The sequence below is a fragment of the Populus euphratica genome, unplaced genomic scaffold (genome assembly GCF_000495115.2).
Source record: "Populus euphratica unplaced genomic scaffold, PopEup_1.0 scaffold38.1, whole genome shotgun sequence".
NCBI lineage: Eukaryota > Viridiplantae > Streptophyta > Magnoliopsida > Malpighiales > Salicaceae > Populus > Populus euphratica.
The window spans coordinates 150,953-169,064 of NW_011499911.1; the positions used below are offsets into that span (position 1 = coordinate 150,953).

The 18,112-nt window shown below is 34.6% G+C and overlaps 3 protein-coding genes and 1 long non-coding RNA gene across 7 annotated transcripts in view; 2 read left to right on the forward strand and 2 right to left on the reverse strand.

Annotated features, from left to right (window-relative positions):
* The window catches only part of LOC105133939 (uncharacterized), a 46,324-nt gene extending 30,557 nt beyond the window's left edge, over positions 1-15,767 (reverse strand). Inside the window, exon 1 of the long non-coding RNA XR_843900.1 lies at positions 15,541-15,767. This is a non-coding gene — a long non-coding RNA (uncharacterized LOC105133939). The remainder of the gene's footprint in view (positions 1-15,540) is intronic.
* On the forward strand, positions 1,153-4,718 carry LOC105133934 (uncharacterized). 2 transcript variants are annotated; one of them, XM_011038097.1, is made up of 6 exons: positions 1,155-1,807; positions 2,122-2,227; positions 3,052-3,104; positions 3,326-3,457; positions 3,832-3,904; positions 4,187-4,718. In XM_011038097.1, exons 1-6 carry the CDS (start codon positions 1,400-1,402, stop codon positions 4,264-4,266), a joined length of 852 nt encoding a protein of 283 aa, XP_011036399.1. In that variant the 5' UTR covers positions 1,155-1,399; the 3' UTR covers positions 4,267-4,718. The 2 variants fall into 2 exon arrangements, with proteins under 2 accessions (XP_011036398.1, XP_011036399.1); XM_011038096.1 differs by lacking the exon at positions 4,187-4,718 and having other exon boundaries at positions 1,153-1,807; positions 3,832-4,098.
* Positions 5,173-9,466, reverse strand: LOC105133933 (Putative methyltransferase family protein). 2 transcript variants are annotated; one of them, XM_011038095.1, is made up of 8 exons: positions 9,342-9,466; positions 9,183-9,250; positions 7,475-7,594; positions 6,944-7,017; positions 6,792-6,849; positions 6,612-6,713; positions 6,063-6,175; positions 5,173-5,664 (listed from the first exon to the last, which is right to left on the reverse strand). In XM_011038095.1, the coding sequence occupies exons 1-8, from the start codon at positions 9,410-9,412 to the stop codon at positions 5,632-5,634; spliced, it is 639 nt and encodes a 212-aa protein (XP_011036397.1). In that variant the 5' UTR covers positions 9,413-9,466; the 3' UTR covers positions 5,173-5,631. The 2 variants fall into 2 exon arrangements, with proteins under 2 accessions (XP_011036397.1, XP_011036396.1); XM_011038094.1 differs by having other exon boundaries at positions 6,067-6,175; positions 9,342-9,464.
* Positions 12,633-18,112, forward strand: LOC105133932 (Aldolase superfamily protein). Of its 2 annotated transcripts, none has more exons than XM_011038093.1 (9): positions 12,633-12,677; positions 13,610-13,805; positions 14,183-14,378; positions 14,574-14,753; positions 15,774-15,854; positions 15,942-16,105; positions 16,748-16,884; positions 17,163-17,278; positions 17,625-18,112. In XM_011038093.1, exons 2-9 carry the CDS (start codon positions 13,639-13,641, stop codon positions 17,871-17,873), a joined length of 1,290 nt encoding a protein of 429 aa, XP_011036395.1. In that variant the 5' UTR covers positions 12,633-12,677; positions 13,610-13,638; the 3' UTR covers positions 17,874-18,112. The 2 variants fall into 2 exon arrangements, with proteins under 2 accessions (XP_011036395.1, XP_011036394.1); XM_011038092.1 differs by lacking the exon at positions 12,633-12,677 and adding an exon at positions 12,684-12,861.

Below are 18,112 nucleotides of genomic sequence, written 5' to 3' on the forward strand. Positions count from 1 at the left end.
TTATAGTCACGGGCTAAAATGTGGCTCGAGGGTTGAAAGACAATGAAGTTTTGAGTCCCAGATGGGCTGGTCAACAACAGGCTCGTGACAATTTTCTGGCAAAAAGTGTACAGCTAATTAAACTAGAAGATGGTCACAGTTCACGATTAGTTCTGCTATGGGTCAGAAATCACATATGGTTCTAGAAATAAGAATCCAAATCATGCAAGCACAGAGCATTTTTCTCTCAAATACAAACAATAGATGAGCAAATTCATGTATAATTGACTGAATGAGTTGATAAGACTAAAGGGTTAAAGTTATATTTGTGCATGAGTGTACTGTTTTCATCAATCAGACCTTCACCATCCATTTTCTAAGGGAGAAGGAAAGCTCTTCCAAAATCTAAAGTAGATACTGTCTCATGACTTTGACGTAATAAAGATGTATCATGTAGAGATTTTTTTTTTTTTTAAGATACATTGCTTACTGGAAATTGGAATTAAAATCAAATTCCAGCTCTTCCCTTTTTTTTCAACCCATATTTGAGCTTCGGCTGGTCCTTTGATTGCTATCCCAGATTCTCGTAAGAAGGACAATCATGTTTTTAAGAATTTTTATTTTTTTTATTGTTTTAATATACTATTAAAAATAAATTTTGAAAAATTAAAAAAAATACTCTAAAAAACAACTTTAAACACAACCCAACTTTTCCGATTGGTACGAACAAAAACAACACAAATCGTTTAACATAGTAATTGTTTATCGAGAAAAAAAAATCTATTCAGGAAAAAATTGTATTATTATTTAGTCTAGTTTGTTATTCAAGATTATTTACCCATTAAATTTAATATTCTTTATAAATAGAAAAATATTCTCATTGTTTAATATTGTTTTTCTTTATTAATTACTATTTGCTGAGATTGGAAGTAGTTTATTTGAGAATATTGTTGTAATTATTTTTTAAATAATTTTTTATATTAAAAATATATGTGAATACTTTTTTTATTTAAAAAAAATTATTTTTAATATTAAAGTATCAAAACAATTTAAAAATATTAAAAATTTATTAATTTAAAATAAATAAAAAAATAAAAAAATTTAATTTTTAAAAAAAATATTTTTAAAATATAAAAAATAAAAATAAAGAACAACGCGGCACGAAAGATAAGGTGGGTTTTTTCTTTTCAATTTTTTTCCAACAAAAAAAGCCAACAAATCTGGTCTCTCTCCATCACCTCCATTGCAGATAAAGCTACAGTTACAGTCCAACCTCTAAACCAAAGTGACCCTAGCCTCGAGGCTCAGGTCAGGGCGGTGTTGGAAAAAAAGTGGATCCAACAATGAACCTATAACATTCAGACTTACCTGCCTCTTCCGTTTACTCCACAAATTTCTTGCTCTCAGACCATTCAATCGCATGGAAACCCTCCAGATTAGACCACGAAACCTGCAATCTCTAAAACCCAAATTCATGAACACACGCTTTTTAAAACTCGTCATCAAACCCTTGAACCCTTTTTTATCCACCCCGAAACCCTTCTGCACTACAAACTCTTCAACCCCTCTTCCTCTAAAAAAGACCGTACTTTCAAGAAACAGAGTAAAGGTTAGGGAAAAAGTAGCCGATGCTGCCCAACTTAAACAGAATTGGTTAGACTCTCTCACTTTTCCTTTACCTAACGAGACTGAGACTGAGACTACAAATTTGGGCGGAGATGATTTGACCCGGAATAATGCGGGTTCCAATTGGGTTATTGGTGTTGACCCTGATGTTTCCGGTGCTTTGGCACTATTGAAAATCGATGAGTCAGGTTGCTCTGCTCAGGTAATTTCTTTTTTCTTTGATGATCCATTTTGGTTTTTGACACAGAATGTTGCTTTGAAGAAATTTGGTGAATATATTTTTTGAAGTTATGTGTCAGAGAATAATATAAATCATCTCACGTAATAGCTCAAGTTTTGTTGACACTGCCCTTGGATAATAATAATGTTTAGGCGGGCCTCATATAATAGCCTAAGTTTATGGTTCGAGATGATTCTTGACACTTGCTTTGGATAATAATTTGGGCTGAGACGTTTGTTTGACATTTTCTTTGGATAATAATAACGTCTTGTGTTAATTGATGGTTTGTTTGGTAGGTGTTTGATTCCCCTCACTTGAAAGTAATGGTTGGAAAAGGAATTCGGAAGCGATTAGATGTTAAGTCTATCGTTCAATTGATTCGTAGTTTTGATGCTCCAATTGGTACGTGACTAGTTTTTTTTCCAAAAAATTGTTAAATTTTTGTTGGAATTGTTATTTGGTGCAATGAGGCAATACTCCATAATTGTTTTTGTCATCTTGATGTTGTTGTCAATATGAACATTTCATGTTTCTAACATCGTAGCCGACTGCAACCGGTTCGAGATTATTAATGTCTATCTAATTGAGTTGAGTTGAGTTGTGATTTGTTTGATATTGAGTCTTAGTTGAGTTGAGTTTTTATATTTCACAATACTTTTCAGCTGTTAGATTATTTTTTATTTTAATGGCCTTGGCTAGGTGGACTTAATTCCTATCTCTTGACTGCTGTACAGAAACTGAATATTTAATTAAGGGAAAGGGCCTTACAGAACTTGATCTGAAAAATCCAAGTTGTGCGATGTGGTTGATTTTGGGACAAAGGGCGAACGTGAGACTTTTAAAGGCACTGTTTCCTTAGAAACTTAATGAATAAATCATAAAATGATAGTTGCCATGATTTTATCTGAAATTTTCGAATTAAAATCATGAGTTAATATAAAGAATTAACATAAATTATTTACACATGAAATACCGGTTTGAATTTATGATCTATGGAACTAAAACTACAGATCAATTAGATATTGTAGTTGTTGCAATTTAATGTCCCTACATGCCCCTTTGGTGGGAGCATAACCAACCTTTTTATAAAAATTCCTTTTCCAGTATACCCAAATTTGGTATTATTTATATGTGGTTCTGATGTTCATGTGTCTTAGTTACTTTTTTCTACTTTTTTTTTTTCCATCATTGAGAAAGTTGGACAAACCACACTTCCCTTATTTCAGGAACTACTGCATATGTAGAACAATCAACCCCATTCCCACAAGATGGGAAACAGGTTAGTATGACTCCTTAGATATGTTTGGAGCTTGGTATTCTTTATTAAATGACATCTGTTTCTTTCTTTCTGCTTACAAAACTTTGTTCTGCTCAGTGTAACTGCATCTCTGAGATAACATCATTAGCAATGTTTACCTGGTTTGGCATAACCCTGAAAAGAAAATGATAAGGAATGAGGAAGGATCGAATACTGAAATATTTTCTTGTTCTTAAATGAAGGGATGGTGGAGTGGAGGATTTGGTTATGGATTATGGATAGGGGTGTTAGTTGCCTCAGGGTTCTCTGTAGTTCCAGTACCATCTATGACATGGAAGAGTGATCTTGAACTTGCCGGAGGCAGGTGTGCTAAGGTCTGTGTGTTTTTTTAATTCACGCTGTAGTAATTCTTTTCCTAACTTATCTAAGGTGCAGGTGTACCAAGGTTTTAGTATTTTTTAATTCACGCTGTAGTAATTCTTTTCCTAATTTATCTAAGGTGGTTACAAAATTTTATGCAGAACTTTTCTTATAATCTTCCAGGAGATTTCCTGAGAGTAAAATTATAATGCAAACCTGGCCATGGAGTTGTCTTTTTAAGTGAAAAAAGAAAAAATGCTAGGCTTATTTAATTTCTGGCCTCAGCCACTATATGGAAGGATGTGGTTTTTCTTGCTTGTTCTTACCAGCTTTCATGTTTTATGTCAGGTCTGATAGTTTGTTTTACTTGAATGCTGGATTTTGACAGGATGATAGCCGAAGAATCGCATCAACATTATTTCCATCATTGAGTCCCTTACTAGAAAGGAAAAAGGATCATGGTAGATTTCTTCTGAAATATATTACCATTTCATGGATCCCATCAACAAGCCTGCGATGCTCTTTTAGTTGTCTGTTGTGCCAAAACAACAAAATGCTCCTTGTTAAAGAAGCTTCCTTTTATATCACTAGCATACCCCCATGCAGTTATTGCTATCATTTTACTTGTTAAAGAAGCCTCAATTACTGCTATCAGTCAGAGAAAAATGACTCTTTTTTTTTGAACTTGTGCTAGACCTCCTTTGCTTAATTAGGACTTATTTCACATCATCTCATATTTGCAGGAAGAGCTGAGGCTTTACTCATTGCTGCATATGGAAAACGCATGAAGTTGAAGAACTCATCTTCTGATGAATTGCCGTAAAAGTGGCTAATTGTGTGGCCGCTCACTTCCATCAGCAGGTGCAGCTTTATTCCCTGCTGCATATAACCATTTGGAAGAGAATGGTAAAACAAGTTGCGTGATGTGAAGACAGATGGTTGAAGCAGCTTAAAGAATTTCGCCTGTCAAATTCTCAAATCCAGAAGTCCGAAGAAACATAAAAGCGACAGGATTCTTGAAGACATCTGATAAATACTATTCTTGAAGACTGGAATGACCATTCTTTTCCGGAGTCATACATCCTATGGGTTAGAATAATGGAAAATCGAAGATTGAAAATGAAAAAAAAATGTTATTCTTCTTCTCTATGAGTGATCCCTGTGGCAATTCATTGCATTTTTGCCGTTTTTATCTATAGAATTTGATGGCGAAATTATATATTGGAACTCCATTGAATGATATTTATCAATTGCGAAATGATGCCATATCACAGATACAGAGCCCAGTTTTTCATTTTCTGGTCTCTGGTGGGAATTACGCTCATTTTGTGAAAGCAAAGCTTTCTATGACGAGAGATGATGAAATTGGATGGTTTTTCGTCAATGAGTACCGCATGCACGAGTTACGGACCTCCTTTGATTTTGACCATAAAATCATAAATTTCGGTCGGGCACACGCGCTGCAAAAGTTGGAAGTATCTGAAAACATTAAATTTGGCATAAGTGTCCATATTTTCTCTTATAACACAGAAAAATTTGACAGTCTTTATTTTCTATTATAACACAAAATCCAAACATGATAGTTAAGAGTTTATAATTGGTGTTTTAATCAGGATAGAAAACATAAAACAACACGTTGTAGAGCCACGGATACGAATGGAGGGCATGATTTTTGGACCTCGTAGCTATTAAGAGCTGAATCGCAGATGATCCATCCAGGAAATATCTTCCTTCAATGGCATCATGGAAATCAAATTTCAAAATGATCAGCAAGGACACAGAATATTGCACCATTATTAGCCTCGATAAACAGCAGTACAAATTACATCCTCCCCCATCGCTGTCTAACATTAGTTTGATTCAATATGAGCTTTCAAAAACAAAGTAAAACATCCAGGATGAATCCTGATTCTGAAGACAGTGCATTACAGAGGAAACGTGCACACCTAGCTTTGCCTAAGAGGTTTTCAGTTTAAGATTCATACAGCTCATTGTCATTATTTTTGTCATTTGCTATGCGCAGACAAGATTCTCCAAGTATTCCCAGCCTTGCATTGTCCCTCAGACTTTCAAGTTCGCAACTGAACATGTTTGATGATTTTATTGTAGGGCAACCTCAAATATGACTCCTTCAAGATTCCCAACCACAGAACGAGTCCCAGTAACCTCAACCATCCTCATTCCATGCTCAGCAGCTTGTTTCATAATCAATGAATCCATGCTGCACAGAAAGAAAAAAGCAGCCATATAAATATGATCATAACAATATGCATTGCAAAGAAAAGCCCTGGCATATAATGATAATTAGTAACTCTTGAACAACCTAGGGAGAGGTATATGCTACATTGAGCAAGTTAGAAGCAGACAATATAAGAAACTCCATGACATAAGATAGAACTCACGTAAAAATGCCGACAACAAAATAAAAACATTACTCTTGTTGGGCATATTCGAATTAACTGCTCAAAAGATAATATAGGAAACATTGGTTTATGCTTCATAGCATGAAATTCTTCCAAGTGATTTGTATTTTCTCAACAACACAATCCAATAGTAAAAAGAACATTATTTATAAGGCAAGAAAATCCAGAAAATATAGCAACTTCCACAAATTGATACTTGCGTCTTAGCTCGGGATACGTAAGCCAGTATGAATTTGCATTTTCCTCCCCGAACATGAAGTAGTTGTTCCACCGTATCAAAAAGCAAAGGAACGCTTGACTGCTGAAAGCTTACATGTTGTCAAGGGATTTCCTTTTGAATATATAACTCACAGCAGATTACATGGAAGAAGGGGAAAAAAACTATTTAACCAGCTACATTGGTAATTAATATGATTTGTCTCGTTCAATACTTTGGCCTCATTGAGGAACCATCCATAAGACTCATGCTACACATGTGAAGATGCACCACAGTAACTACTAATAAATTCAGTGCTGGTCACATTGCCCATGCCAAATTAAGCATCAATAACAAAAGAGAATTCACAACATAGTGATACCATATAGGCTGAGATAGCACCATGTTAACATGCAAATCAGATGTTTGACTGAAGGCATAATGATGTCCATCCAATCCCTTTTTAAATCGTCAACAGTTGAACAGGCTAGTTTTTTAAAACTGATTGCTATTTTTCTAGAAAACGGTAGAGAAAAGCAACAAGGATATAGATGTCAGCTCCAAGAATCAGATCAAATCCCCTTGAATATCTTTGTAAAATCTGATCAATATGATCAGAATTTCCCCACTCTAGCTTCTCAGCTGCAAGCTCTGCATGTAGAAGAAAGATGTCAGTGTCTGAAAATGAAAATCTGCCCACCTTTTGCGTTTTTTGCTTTCCCCTTTTACCAGCACAACAATTTGGATTCTCAGAAGATGCACAGAGCTCTATATTTTTCTTCAGGATCTGCAAATGGATAAACAATATACATCATCACAATACAACATTAGATAAATAAACTTCTATAGTTTAACATTCTATATTAATCCTGCAACCTTGCCTTAAGCACTTCATCATTGTGGTCAGTTAACAGAAGTTGAGGGCAAAATCTGCTGCAGAGTATTCCAGTTACTCCTGCAGTTCACAAGAAGTCAATCACATCACAATTAGATAAGAAACAGAAATGGGGTTTTCAAAACTAAATTTTTTAATTTAGGGAAAAATAGAATTTATAGAAAGCAAAAAAAAATTAGACAAAGGGGAATGTCTAAAAAGGATTGTTTGTGTGATGCAACTATAGAGAAACAGTTCTTTGAATACTAGAAGTAGATTTATTTCCCTAATAAAGAAAATGCAGTAATGGTCAATCTATCAATTAATTGCAAAGCCTCTCTCAATTTGATTTGTCTAGAAAATCAACAAGAGGCATAGCTCCTGTCTTGTTAGCAATACTTTGATTTAAAACAAGAATACAGATTCAACTTGTTTGCAATAATTTGGTTTCCCGGAATTAGTAAATTATGAAGCACAAATAGGAATTTAAAAAAAGAAAAAAGAAGGAAAGAAAAAATAGCTTAGACTTATCACTCACCTGCACCAGAGCCCAGCTCAATAATAGAACATCCTTGAAGCATCTCAGCATTTTTTGCAAGATAATCATTCAAAAGCAGGGCACCAGGCCATACAAGTTGCCCAGTCAAATCAAAATCAGCTGCCTCGCAAATAGTTAAGTGTAAAATTTTAGGAACTTCTCATTTGAAATTTGAGCAAAAACCCCAGCAGAAATAAAAGTGAACATTTCTTGAATTCATCAGTGTCTAAGCATATATATGTGCACAATCATAACAAATTGGTTTGTTGACATGCAAAAACTACATGGCATACGGAATTACCTGCTGTATGAAAGTGATCAGGAAAGCATAGAGAATTTGAAGATAAATAAAGCAGTTTCACAAAAGTCAGCAAAAACTTGGTCTGAATTGTAAGATAATCCCATACTGGTCAATATGTCAAGGTGACAAAAAAATAAGTAATTAACATTTCCCAATATCACACTAAAACTCTGAAGAGGGATTTGAGTGCACAATTCATTCCTTCTTGGTGCCAGCTCTAATCATGTAACAAACCATGCATCCTTCATGGGCATGCAAAGACTACTGACCTTTCTCTTACAACCTTCAAAGCCGAGCGATTCTTCTCCCATAAAGAGCAAAATCATTAGCCTCATGGAGGGTCCTTATAGAACTTGCTCCATAGGACTTGTGCTTCCATTTTCAGAAGCTTTCTGATTGTTATTTGCTGACTCCATCTTGTGATTGCATATTCCTCGATGGAGTATCTCTCCAAACAAGATGAAAAGACAGTTCCATGACCATTTTTATTGGTGATGAGAACTAATAATGCCTTTGCAACACTTCTACAAAGTCTCAGCGCGCAATGAAAATCAGACCACCCCTCAATCTCCAATTCATGTCACCATCTCCTTCTGATAAAACAATCACAGGCAGAGATGGTGATGATGATAGGTGACAAAGTCTGCGCCATACCAGGATCCTGACCTCACAGCCCAATTTTATATCCGAAAATGAGAGTATGCCTTGCAAGAATCAGGGAAATAACTCATTTTTCACATAATTATCTTCACCAACAATCTTGAGGCAATTTAAACAACAGCCCAACTAAAATGCTTCCTCAAAACCCAATTGAAACCAATGATTACCCTTCTCAGCAGTAATAAGGGGTCTTCCAAAACATGCACAATCAAAAAGTTCAGTCTTTTTTGCATAGACCGCAAGAAGCACAGCACATCCAGAGAGCAACCTGCCAGAATTTGATTGAATAAGAGAAGATTGAAGCTGGTAAACTATCAATGCCATGGGATCTGCGAGAGCTTTTCTTTCTGCACCTTTTCCTTTCCATCTTGGCCCCATTTAAAAGAACCAACTGACCGTTAACAGACTGATAAAATCAAATAGAAAACTAGCAAGTCCTTACTAGGAATCCGCTTCTTTCAAGATGGATGATTTAGTTTAAGGGGTTTAGCGAAAAAAACCAAAAGCAACTGACAGATAGCAACCAGATAACATCAGTCCAAGTTGCAACCAGTAAAATGGACTTATTGAACTTTAAAAATGAGGTCTTTCAATACAAATATTAACTAAATTCAAACCTTTGGGTCACAGACAAGCATACAAACATTTTAAACAAAAAATAAATAAAATATCAGGCATCAGAACAAATGAAAAAAGAGACGTGGGTTGTGTTTATTTTGCATCAAATTTATTGAAAAAGGAACTCACTTGAAGCAGAATGAAGACAAAGGAGCTCAATAACTTGAGAACCGAATGTGAATGTGGTCAACTGGTAACTGCACATAAAATAAATTATACATGATATATAAGAGACAGAACAAAACTTTAGAGGGGGGGTGAGCTAAAGATAGAGTAGCAGTTGTTTACTTGTCATTGATGAAGAAGGACTCGTCTAGGCAAACTATGTCTTCTTCTTCTTCCTTTTCTTCTCTATTCATTTTTTTTGTTTTTCCCAAATAATAACAACGGTTTTTTTCGACGGAGAATGACAAGGGTTTTCGATGGCTCTCTGCTGTCCCTTTTTATTTTGCGTTTTTAATCTTAATTTTTCTACTTTTGTTGGGCTTGATACCCAGAAACATGTTGGTCATGGAGGGCCAAAAGATAACTGGGCTAAAAGAGTGTTTTCCACTGATTCTGGCCTTTATACATCTTGGAAACTTCTGTTTTCCTGATCCTCGGGTGACAAGGACTCAAGGGAGACCATTCTCTGGATCATATAGCAGTATAGGGAGGTAATTGGAAGACAATAAATAATTTTCCAATATTCTTATTAAAAAAAGTATTTAATTATAATGAATGAACATGCTTTTAAGGTCTATCTTGAAAAGATATCCTTTTATATTCCACCGACATGTAAGTAATTGATGAAGAAGCTCATGTTCACAAAAATAATCATAGGAAAAACAAGACGAGGACACCCCTTCAAGGATTTTAGCAAATGAGAAGTCCACCAACTCAAATCTACTTCTCCCCCCTCGGATCTACTTTTTAAGGATTTTATCACATGATTTTATCGAATAATCATCTATGTCGTGCGAGATATGTGTCAATAATTCTTTTTTGTTTTTTAAAATTCATTTTTAATACTAACCCATTAAAATAAAATAAAAAACAAAAATTAATTTTAAATATAAAAATTAATTTTTTTAAAACAGGCATGCAATCTTGTTTGGGAACGCTTTCTAGATGTTACTTTGAATCGATGACGTTCTCAAAAGTCATGTTATAGGAAGTACAAATCAACACTTTGCTTGCAGTCTAGTTGATCATCACTTTCATGGAGTCTTGTGTTTTTGCATGTCATCGTCCCTTCCATTTTAAGGCTAGATTTGGCAGTTAACCCTATCGTTCTTATCTCCGAGTAATTTCATCAATTAATGGGTGCTTTTCTTCATTTTTTATCAATCTTCTTATGCGTAGAAACATAGCAATTTTGTTTATCTGCCATACAAGCCTCTCACCATCAAATACCAATCATTCTGTTCATTTCTTCAACGACCGCAGTACATTCATGCCCGAGGCCCTTGAGCATTCGAGGATGGTAACCTCCTACGCCCTGGCCTCTAAAGAGTAGGAATGTGAGGACACCCATATCATTTCTGCTCGCAAACGTGGTGTTTTCCATTTCATGAACCTAGATTTTTTCCTTTGTTTCTTTATTCTCCTCGATTTATACTATTTATCAGTAATTTGAACACTTAAAACATTCATTCGAGGAGAGATGTGCTAATTAGAAAAGTGTAATATTGATTTTTGAAGTGTGTGTATATATTTGTAGATATTTAAATAATAAAAAGTTATTTAAAAGAATTAATTATATTTTAATATATTCAATACACAAATTTTTTAACAATATGATAAGAATTTAACATGTTTAAAAACAATTTGAATTATTCTTAATTAACTTAGCATTAAATAATAAAATTAAAAAAATTAATTAAAAATTAATTTAAATTAACTTGTTGAACTTATTATATGAATTATAAAATTAAGATAATTTTATATAAAATAAAAGAATATTTATTTAAAAAAATCAAAGAAAAAATAGTAAAATAAAACATTAATAGTATTTTGTATAGTTTTAACTTTTTCTCAAAATATAAAGGAAGGGATAATATTTTTGTAAGATAAATAATATTTTGACATTTTACTTACTATTCTTCTTAAAACGTATGAAATAAGCCTGAAAATTAAATTTTTATTTTTATTTTTAACTTTTCATATATTTCATCCTCGGAGATGCACGTAAAAAAGAAATTGAGCTACTCCTCTCGCATGCCAGTTGGCCGCCACTCGACGACAAAGACTGAGGACAGGTACTAGAATGTTAGAAGTTCTAGAAGCTCGAGCAACGTGTGCGTGTAAAATGTGGTCATCACCTCTCCGTCCACACTGGGACTTGTAATTCTTGTTCCGGCGGTGAATATTTAAATGCCCAAATTAATTACGGTTTGGTGGGCTGCTGGCAGCTGTGTGAGAAAGCTGCGGCTGTAACGCCCCCCAAACACTGCCCTGCCTGCTTCTACCTAACAGTTATAATTAATGCTTTTTTTTTATTTGATAATAAACAAAAGTTTTTTTTATTTTTTTAAATAAATGTTTACAAACATAAAAAAAATTATTTTAAAAAATAATTATTATCACAATATTAAGATCGTTACAAACATAAAAAAAATTATTTTAAAAAATAATTATTATCACAATATTATATATATATATATATATATATGTGTTATAGAAATATTTTTATTTTTGCTTTCGAGTGTTTTTAACTCTACAGGTATTAAATTAATTTTTTTATAATTTTAATATGATAATATTAAAAATTATATATATTTATAAATTATTTTAATATATTTCTAACCTAAAATTATTTTGAAAGCCGACTATATTAATAAGGAACACACCCTTACTAAAGCAAGAGGAGGAGATCAATGGATTAAAATGGTCATTATCAAGTAAGTTGCTTTGACCTCTTTCAAAACAGAGGACTCATTTAAGAGGGAAGGAGAAGGGAGCTTGTGAATTAAGATGGTCATTATCAAATAGCTATTCTGACATCTTTCCGAACGAAGGGATCTGAACTCCTGTGCCCTTTACATCGACGGTGCCTTGCGGATATAAACAAACTTACTATCACCAAATCATTTTATTTTTATTTTTTTTTATAGATGAATAATTTCAAAATATAAAAATAATGTGATACACATGCTAACTAGTCTCTATGATGCCGAATAGCGATGAATCTCAGAAAAACTTCATTTAGACCTAGGTTGTCTTTGCGGATAAAACTAGACTAGAGAAATGGGAGTTATCTACAAAATCATGCTCCAATAATTAAATCAGTGTAATGTTTGAATGATATATATATATATAATTAAATTGATTTTCCTCCTCCTCTTCTTTTTTTTTTCTTTTGTTATGGGTTACAGAGATATTTGAAAACGAGAGAAAGAGAGGGTGGGTGGAGGTGGTTTTTTGTTGGGTATCAGGTCTTTTTCTTCTATTTTTCTTATTTTTATATTTTTATTTTATTGTTGCTTTCAGTGGTGGAGGAGTTCACTCTAAGCAAATTCCCCCTTTTTTTATTATTAATTTTTTTATATACTTCTTTACCAGAAATATATATATATTTATATATTTATATTTTTTCTTTTATTTCCCACCAAACAAAAGTTAACGAAGAAAGAGAACTAGAAGGTTAGTAAACAACTCCTTCACGTGGTTGTGTTTAACTTCTTCTCTGCCATCTAACCTTCCTGCATTCCCGGGAAAAAAAAAAAAAAACTTATTACAATCGCTTCTAATTCCCAAATTTTAGGGTTTCCCTGTCTTCTCAGAAACCCTGGGCTTTTTTCCTTTCCAATTTCTCTCTGTAATTCAGGTCTGCTTTCTTTCTTTCTCTGTTTTATTGTTTGGCTCTGCATACCTTCTGTTTGGTTTCCAAGAAACTCGAGGAAAGGAAAAAAAATTGAAGCTTTGATAGGAATCCAATTCTGTCTTGTTTGGTCAATTTGACTCCATTTTGGTTTATTTTCCTCACCGAAGGAACTGAAACAGAAGCAAACGTGAATTTTTAATGGTATCTGTTTTTTTTTTAAAGAAAATAAACACTGTTCGTGGTTTCTTGCTAAGAAAGTTTGGATTTTTACGGAAGAGTTGATGTTCAATTTGTTTTCCAGCTTTTGATTGATTGAATTATTTTGGTTTATCAAGCATAGTTTGCTTTTAATTAAGATGATGTTTTCTTGAAGTTTTGAATGCTTTGCTTAATCTTTTGAACCAGTGTTATTTGTATTGCTTGCCAAGAATTTGAAGTTTTTCTGGTGCATTTTACTGAGGCAGTTGTGAATTATTCACATTGACATAGAAGAACAATTCAACTAACTGTTTGGAATTTTCTATTGCATTAACAATATACAACTTTTTTATGGTTTTTGATGAACTTATCTGAAGATAATTTTATAACTTTATGTTGGTGAATCCAGCGCTAAAACATTGTGTTAGCTGTTGTTGGATTTCAATGGTGATGTCCTGTCTGTTCTTCCTGCCTTTGATTATTCCAAAATTTAACTATCTAGTTAATAAGGTTTTATTGAAGAGTACTGAGCTGTTCTGTGCCTGAATTGCAGCTCCTCCTCCATTTGCATCTATTTCAGCAATGTCGAGTCTAGAAGAGCCGCTTGGTTTTGACAAGTTGCCTAGCATGAATACTATTGAGCGAATTCAAAGGTTCTCATCTGGTGCTTGCCGACCCCGGGCTGATGATATGGGAATGGGACATTGCTGGATTGAGGGAAGGACTTGCAGCTCATCCAACAGTTGCGAGTAAGTGCTAATCCATGATTAAACTTTGTATTAGCACAAGATCCTGTGGATGTGGAAGAACGATTACCTTTTTTATAATCACACAATGCGGGGGTTTTATTATAGTGTCTGGAAGGAAGATGGGTAGCAGCAATGCCAATTTTTCCTGCCCCTAGATTAGGCATTTTCTCAAAATATAAGGCCTCTTTGATAGTTTCCATTCGATGCTCAGTTTTCTACTTTATTACAATAATGATGTCACGAACTAAAAACTAGATTCTGCGTTGGGTGGTACTGAAAATAGAGAAAAGTGAATTTTCTACTTTATTAAGCTACCCTTGAAGTAATTTTTCTCACATAATTTCATTAAAAAGGTCAACGTTGTTTGCACTTTGCAGGGAAGATTATGAATATACAAGAGAGACTTTTCCTTGGAAAAGACATACAAGAGATTCATGCCAAGGAAATCGAAGGAGTGTGAGCTCAGGCAGCAAAAATATGGTGTCTGGAAGTAGTTGTGATTCACGCTATTTTCCAGATCATCAATATAGTTCCAAATCCAATGACAAAGACATACGGGGTATTACAAATAAGGTGATTTCATATCTGAAACAGAACTGTAATTTTGTTATATATCTTGACCTTAAACGATTGTAGTCATTATTGTTGGTAAAATAGATAAAGTTCACTTGTTTATTTTTTTAGGCTGTTGCATTTGTCTGATGGTCCACCATTTAAATTTCCTGTAACTTGTAATCATGATTTTTTATCTTTTATTTGGAAAAGCAGTTCTTGAAAGGTATACCAAAGTTTGTGAAGATTGTGGAAGTAGGTCCAAGAGATGGACTGCAAAACGAGAAAAATATTGTCCCTACAGATGTAAAGGTTGAATTGATTCATAGACTAGTATCTTCTGGTTTGCCAGTTGTTGAGGCCACAAGTTTTGTTTCGCCCAAATGGGTACCTCAGGTAATTTGATTAGGTTTTGATTGTAACTTCAAGTTTATCTTATTTGTCAATGTTTTATAGTGCAATTGAAGCAGATTCATGTGGTGTATATTGATCAATCTGTAATAAGCATAGAGTATTTGTCTACGTAAAAAATAAGTTGAATATAAGCAGTCATATAGATTATATAATAAGGAAAATACTTGTGCGAATTGCTGGCATCAACCAGCTTCTTCAAGTTTTGATCTTTCTTTTAAGGTGTGATGAAAGCTTTACCTTTGTTTTTGTACCAGACTCCAAAAGGTTTTGATTGCCTTAGTTTGTTTACTGCCACCAAGTTGCACATAGTCTTTACCAGTTATTTTGTCTACTTACCGTTGCAAAAATAAACTAAAAATTAATTGGCTGTTATCAGCAAGCTGTGATTATTCAGTTTATAATATTATCTTTTTGCAAGCATGCACTTGTGTCTGAATCTTACTACACCAACATTGGTTATTGGCATGGCTATCTCATGTTTATTGGCATAACCCAATTCTTGGATAGTCTTCTTTTAGGTTCACATATTCTGTTAATATCCCTTTCCTTTCTGTGATGTTAGTGAAGCATCTAGTGTAGAGTCCCCTTGCAAACGATATTGCTCCTTTGTGAAACGAAGTCATGGATCACTGGTGGAATTACAATTGGGAAATAGATGGAGAGACAATGAGTAAAGAGAGGGGCAAGGGAGAGTTGGTGGGGGGGGGGGGTATGGAGGGGGGGGTGGGGGGGGGGGGGGGGTTGGGGCGCATTAATGGTTCTTAACAACACTGTTGTTGTAAGACAAACATTATCCTCTAGAAACATCTACCTTGTCTTCAGTAAACAAATAATTTTTTTTTTGTGACTCTGCTCTTTGATTGTAGCACAAAAGCCATGATCTCTCTCTCTCTCTCTTGAGTCTGGTTATAGTTTATTTATATTCAATTTGAACTTGAATATTTCTTGCCTTCCTGTTATTCATTGACCTTCTTTTCCTCTTGTTTTGTTGCCTGCTTATAGTTAGCAGATGCAAGAGATGTAATGGAAGCAGTTCATGGTTTAGAGGCCTCCAGGTTGCCTGTTCTGACACCTAATTTAAAAGTGGGTACCCCTTGTACATCTGCTAGAGTTCTGGCAATATCATATTGGTCCTGGAGTAATCTTCTGATGTACTGTGACTTTTCCTAGGGATTTGAAGCAGCTGTTGCAGCTGGTGCTAAGGAAGTTGCTGTTTTTGCATCAGCTTCTGAGTCATTTTCAAAGTCAAACATCAATTGTAGCATTGAAGAAAGTCTTGCTCGTTATCGTGCTGTAACTCATGCTGCTAAAGAGCTCTCAATTCCTGTTCGTGGGTATGTCCCTATCCTTTTCCATGAATTCTCTGCCCTACTAGTGATTTTTTGGGAGGTTAATTTGTACTGTCTGCATTGAGAGTGGATGGGAAAACTACTGATTGACTGGTACATTATGAACTAATCTTTGTGCTCTCAATTTGATCAAAGAAAATGAAGTCATAATAAGTTGATAAGATAATTTTAGTGTACATGAATATATATATATATATATATATATATAAGGGTTATCCTTTGTCTTTTTTCAATCCCAATCACTGGGATGTGTTTTTGTTTTCTGCCATAGTCATTATGCTGGTTGCTGCGTAGTTTTTTGTTTCTTATTGGATGTTTTATTAGCACCATGATTGATATTCTAATCAATAAAAAGTTTGAGGTTCCATGATCATGAACTCGTATAAGTTATCACGATCTTTCAATCGAGGCACAATAAGTTGCTTCCAAAAATTTGAACGGGTGCTGTACCAGTTTAGTAATGTCGCAGAATACATGTACACCTAAGTGCTAATGCATATTTTATGGTATATAGGCATAACTGTCTCTGTAGGTACTTGCATTTTAAAGCTTATGTGGAAAACAAAAGATGAATATTATAGCCTTCATCCAGTTCTGAATAAATGAATTGTTTTTGAACTTTGATAGGTATGTATCATGTGTTATTGGGTGTCCTGAGGAAGGATCGATACATCCTTCAAAAGTAGCATATGTGGCCAAAGAACTTCATGACATGGGTTGCTTTGAAATATCTCTTGGTGATACAATCGGTGTTGGTACACCTGGTAACGTTTTTACTTTGTTATATCCTAGTTTAACCTCATTAGTTCCTCCTTTTCATTTCAGTTCCCGCATCACTTAGAGTGTACCTAGTGACTTTTATTGCAATATATTTGAACTATGTTTTTTTGTTTTTCAAAAATTTTGTTGAACTTGTGATAAAAAAATTTGTCTGACCTTGCTCTACACCTGGGAAGAAAAAGATGACCAGTTAAGTCCCCCAGTTTGGTCGTGTTTTTTATTTTTATTTTCCTGTCCTTGTGTTCATATCTATTTGATACAGGGACTGTTGCTCTCATGCTTGAAGCTGTAATGGCTGTTGTTCCCGTTGAGAAGCTTGCTATCCACTTCCATGATACTTATGGGCAATCTCTTCCCAACATTTTGGTGTCTCTCCAGGTAAGCATTGGATCACTCAGAACCTTGTTGTGGCAGCACTGTATTTAGGGAAGCCTACTATCGGACTGCTTGTGATATGTTGTACTCTTTACACCGGACAACTGTACAGTTGCATCTTGATGGAACAGATAGTCTAATCTGGCCAACTAAATATGTGCAAATATGCTTGTGCAAATAATCATTTGACTAAAAAGGATTAGCGTAGTGGACTAAAATGCTAATCCCCATCTGTCGAGGATTTGTATAATTGCATCCAACACAACTTTTTTAAAATTTGTCTTTATGTTTTTCCTTTTCCGTCGTCTATCTGATCTGTCTCTACAACTCTGTTTCGCATTTTAAACAGATGGGGATTAGCGTAGTGGACTCGTCTGTTGCGGGTTTAGGTGGATGCCCATATGCTAAAGGAGCATCAGGCAATGTTGCTACTGAAGATGTTGTCTACATGCTTCATGGGCTTGGTGTGAGAACCAATGTGGATCTGGCGAAACTCCTCTCTGCTGGGGATTTCATTTGCAAGCAATTAGGTCGTCCATCTGGATCAAAGACTGCCATGGCCTTAAGCCGAGTTACAGCCGATGCCTCTAAGATATAAGGAGTTTCAGCTGTGTGCCTATTTATACCAAAAGCTGTTCAGGTGTCTTGTGTGTGAACTTTCTATACAAAGAAGAATAAAAGAAGCCCAGGGCCATAAATCCTCAGTAATTATGATTTTTGTAGCAAAATATTCTATGCATTGTAATATCTGCTTTCTGAGCAGAAGCTGCTCACTGCTGCACATAGAAAATGTATCCTTTTCTTTTCCTCTCATAGTATCGTAAAAGCGTTCGGACT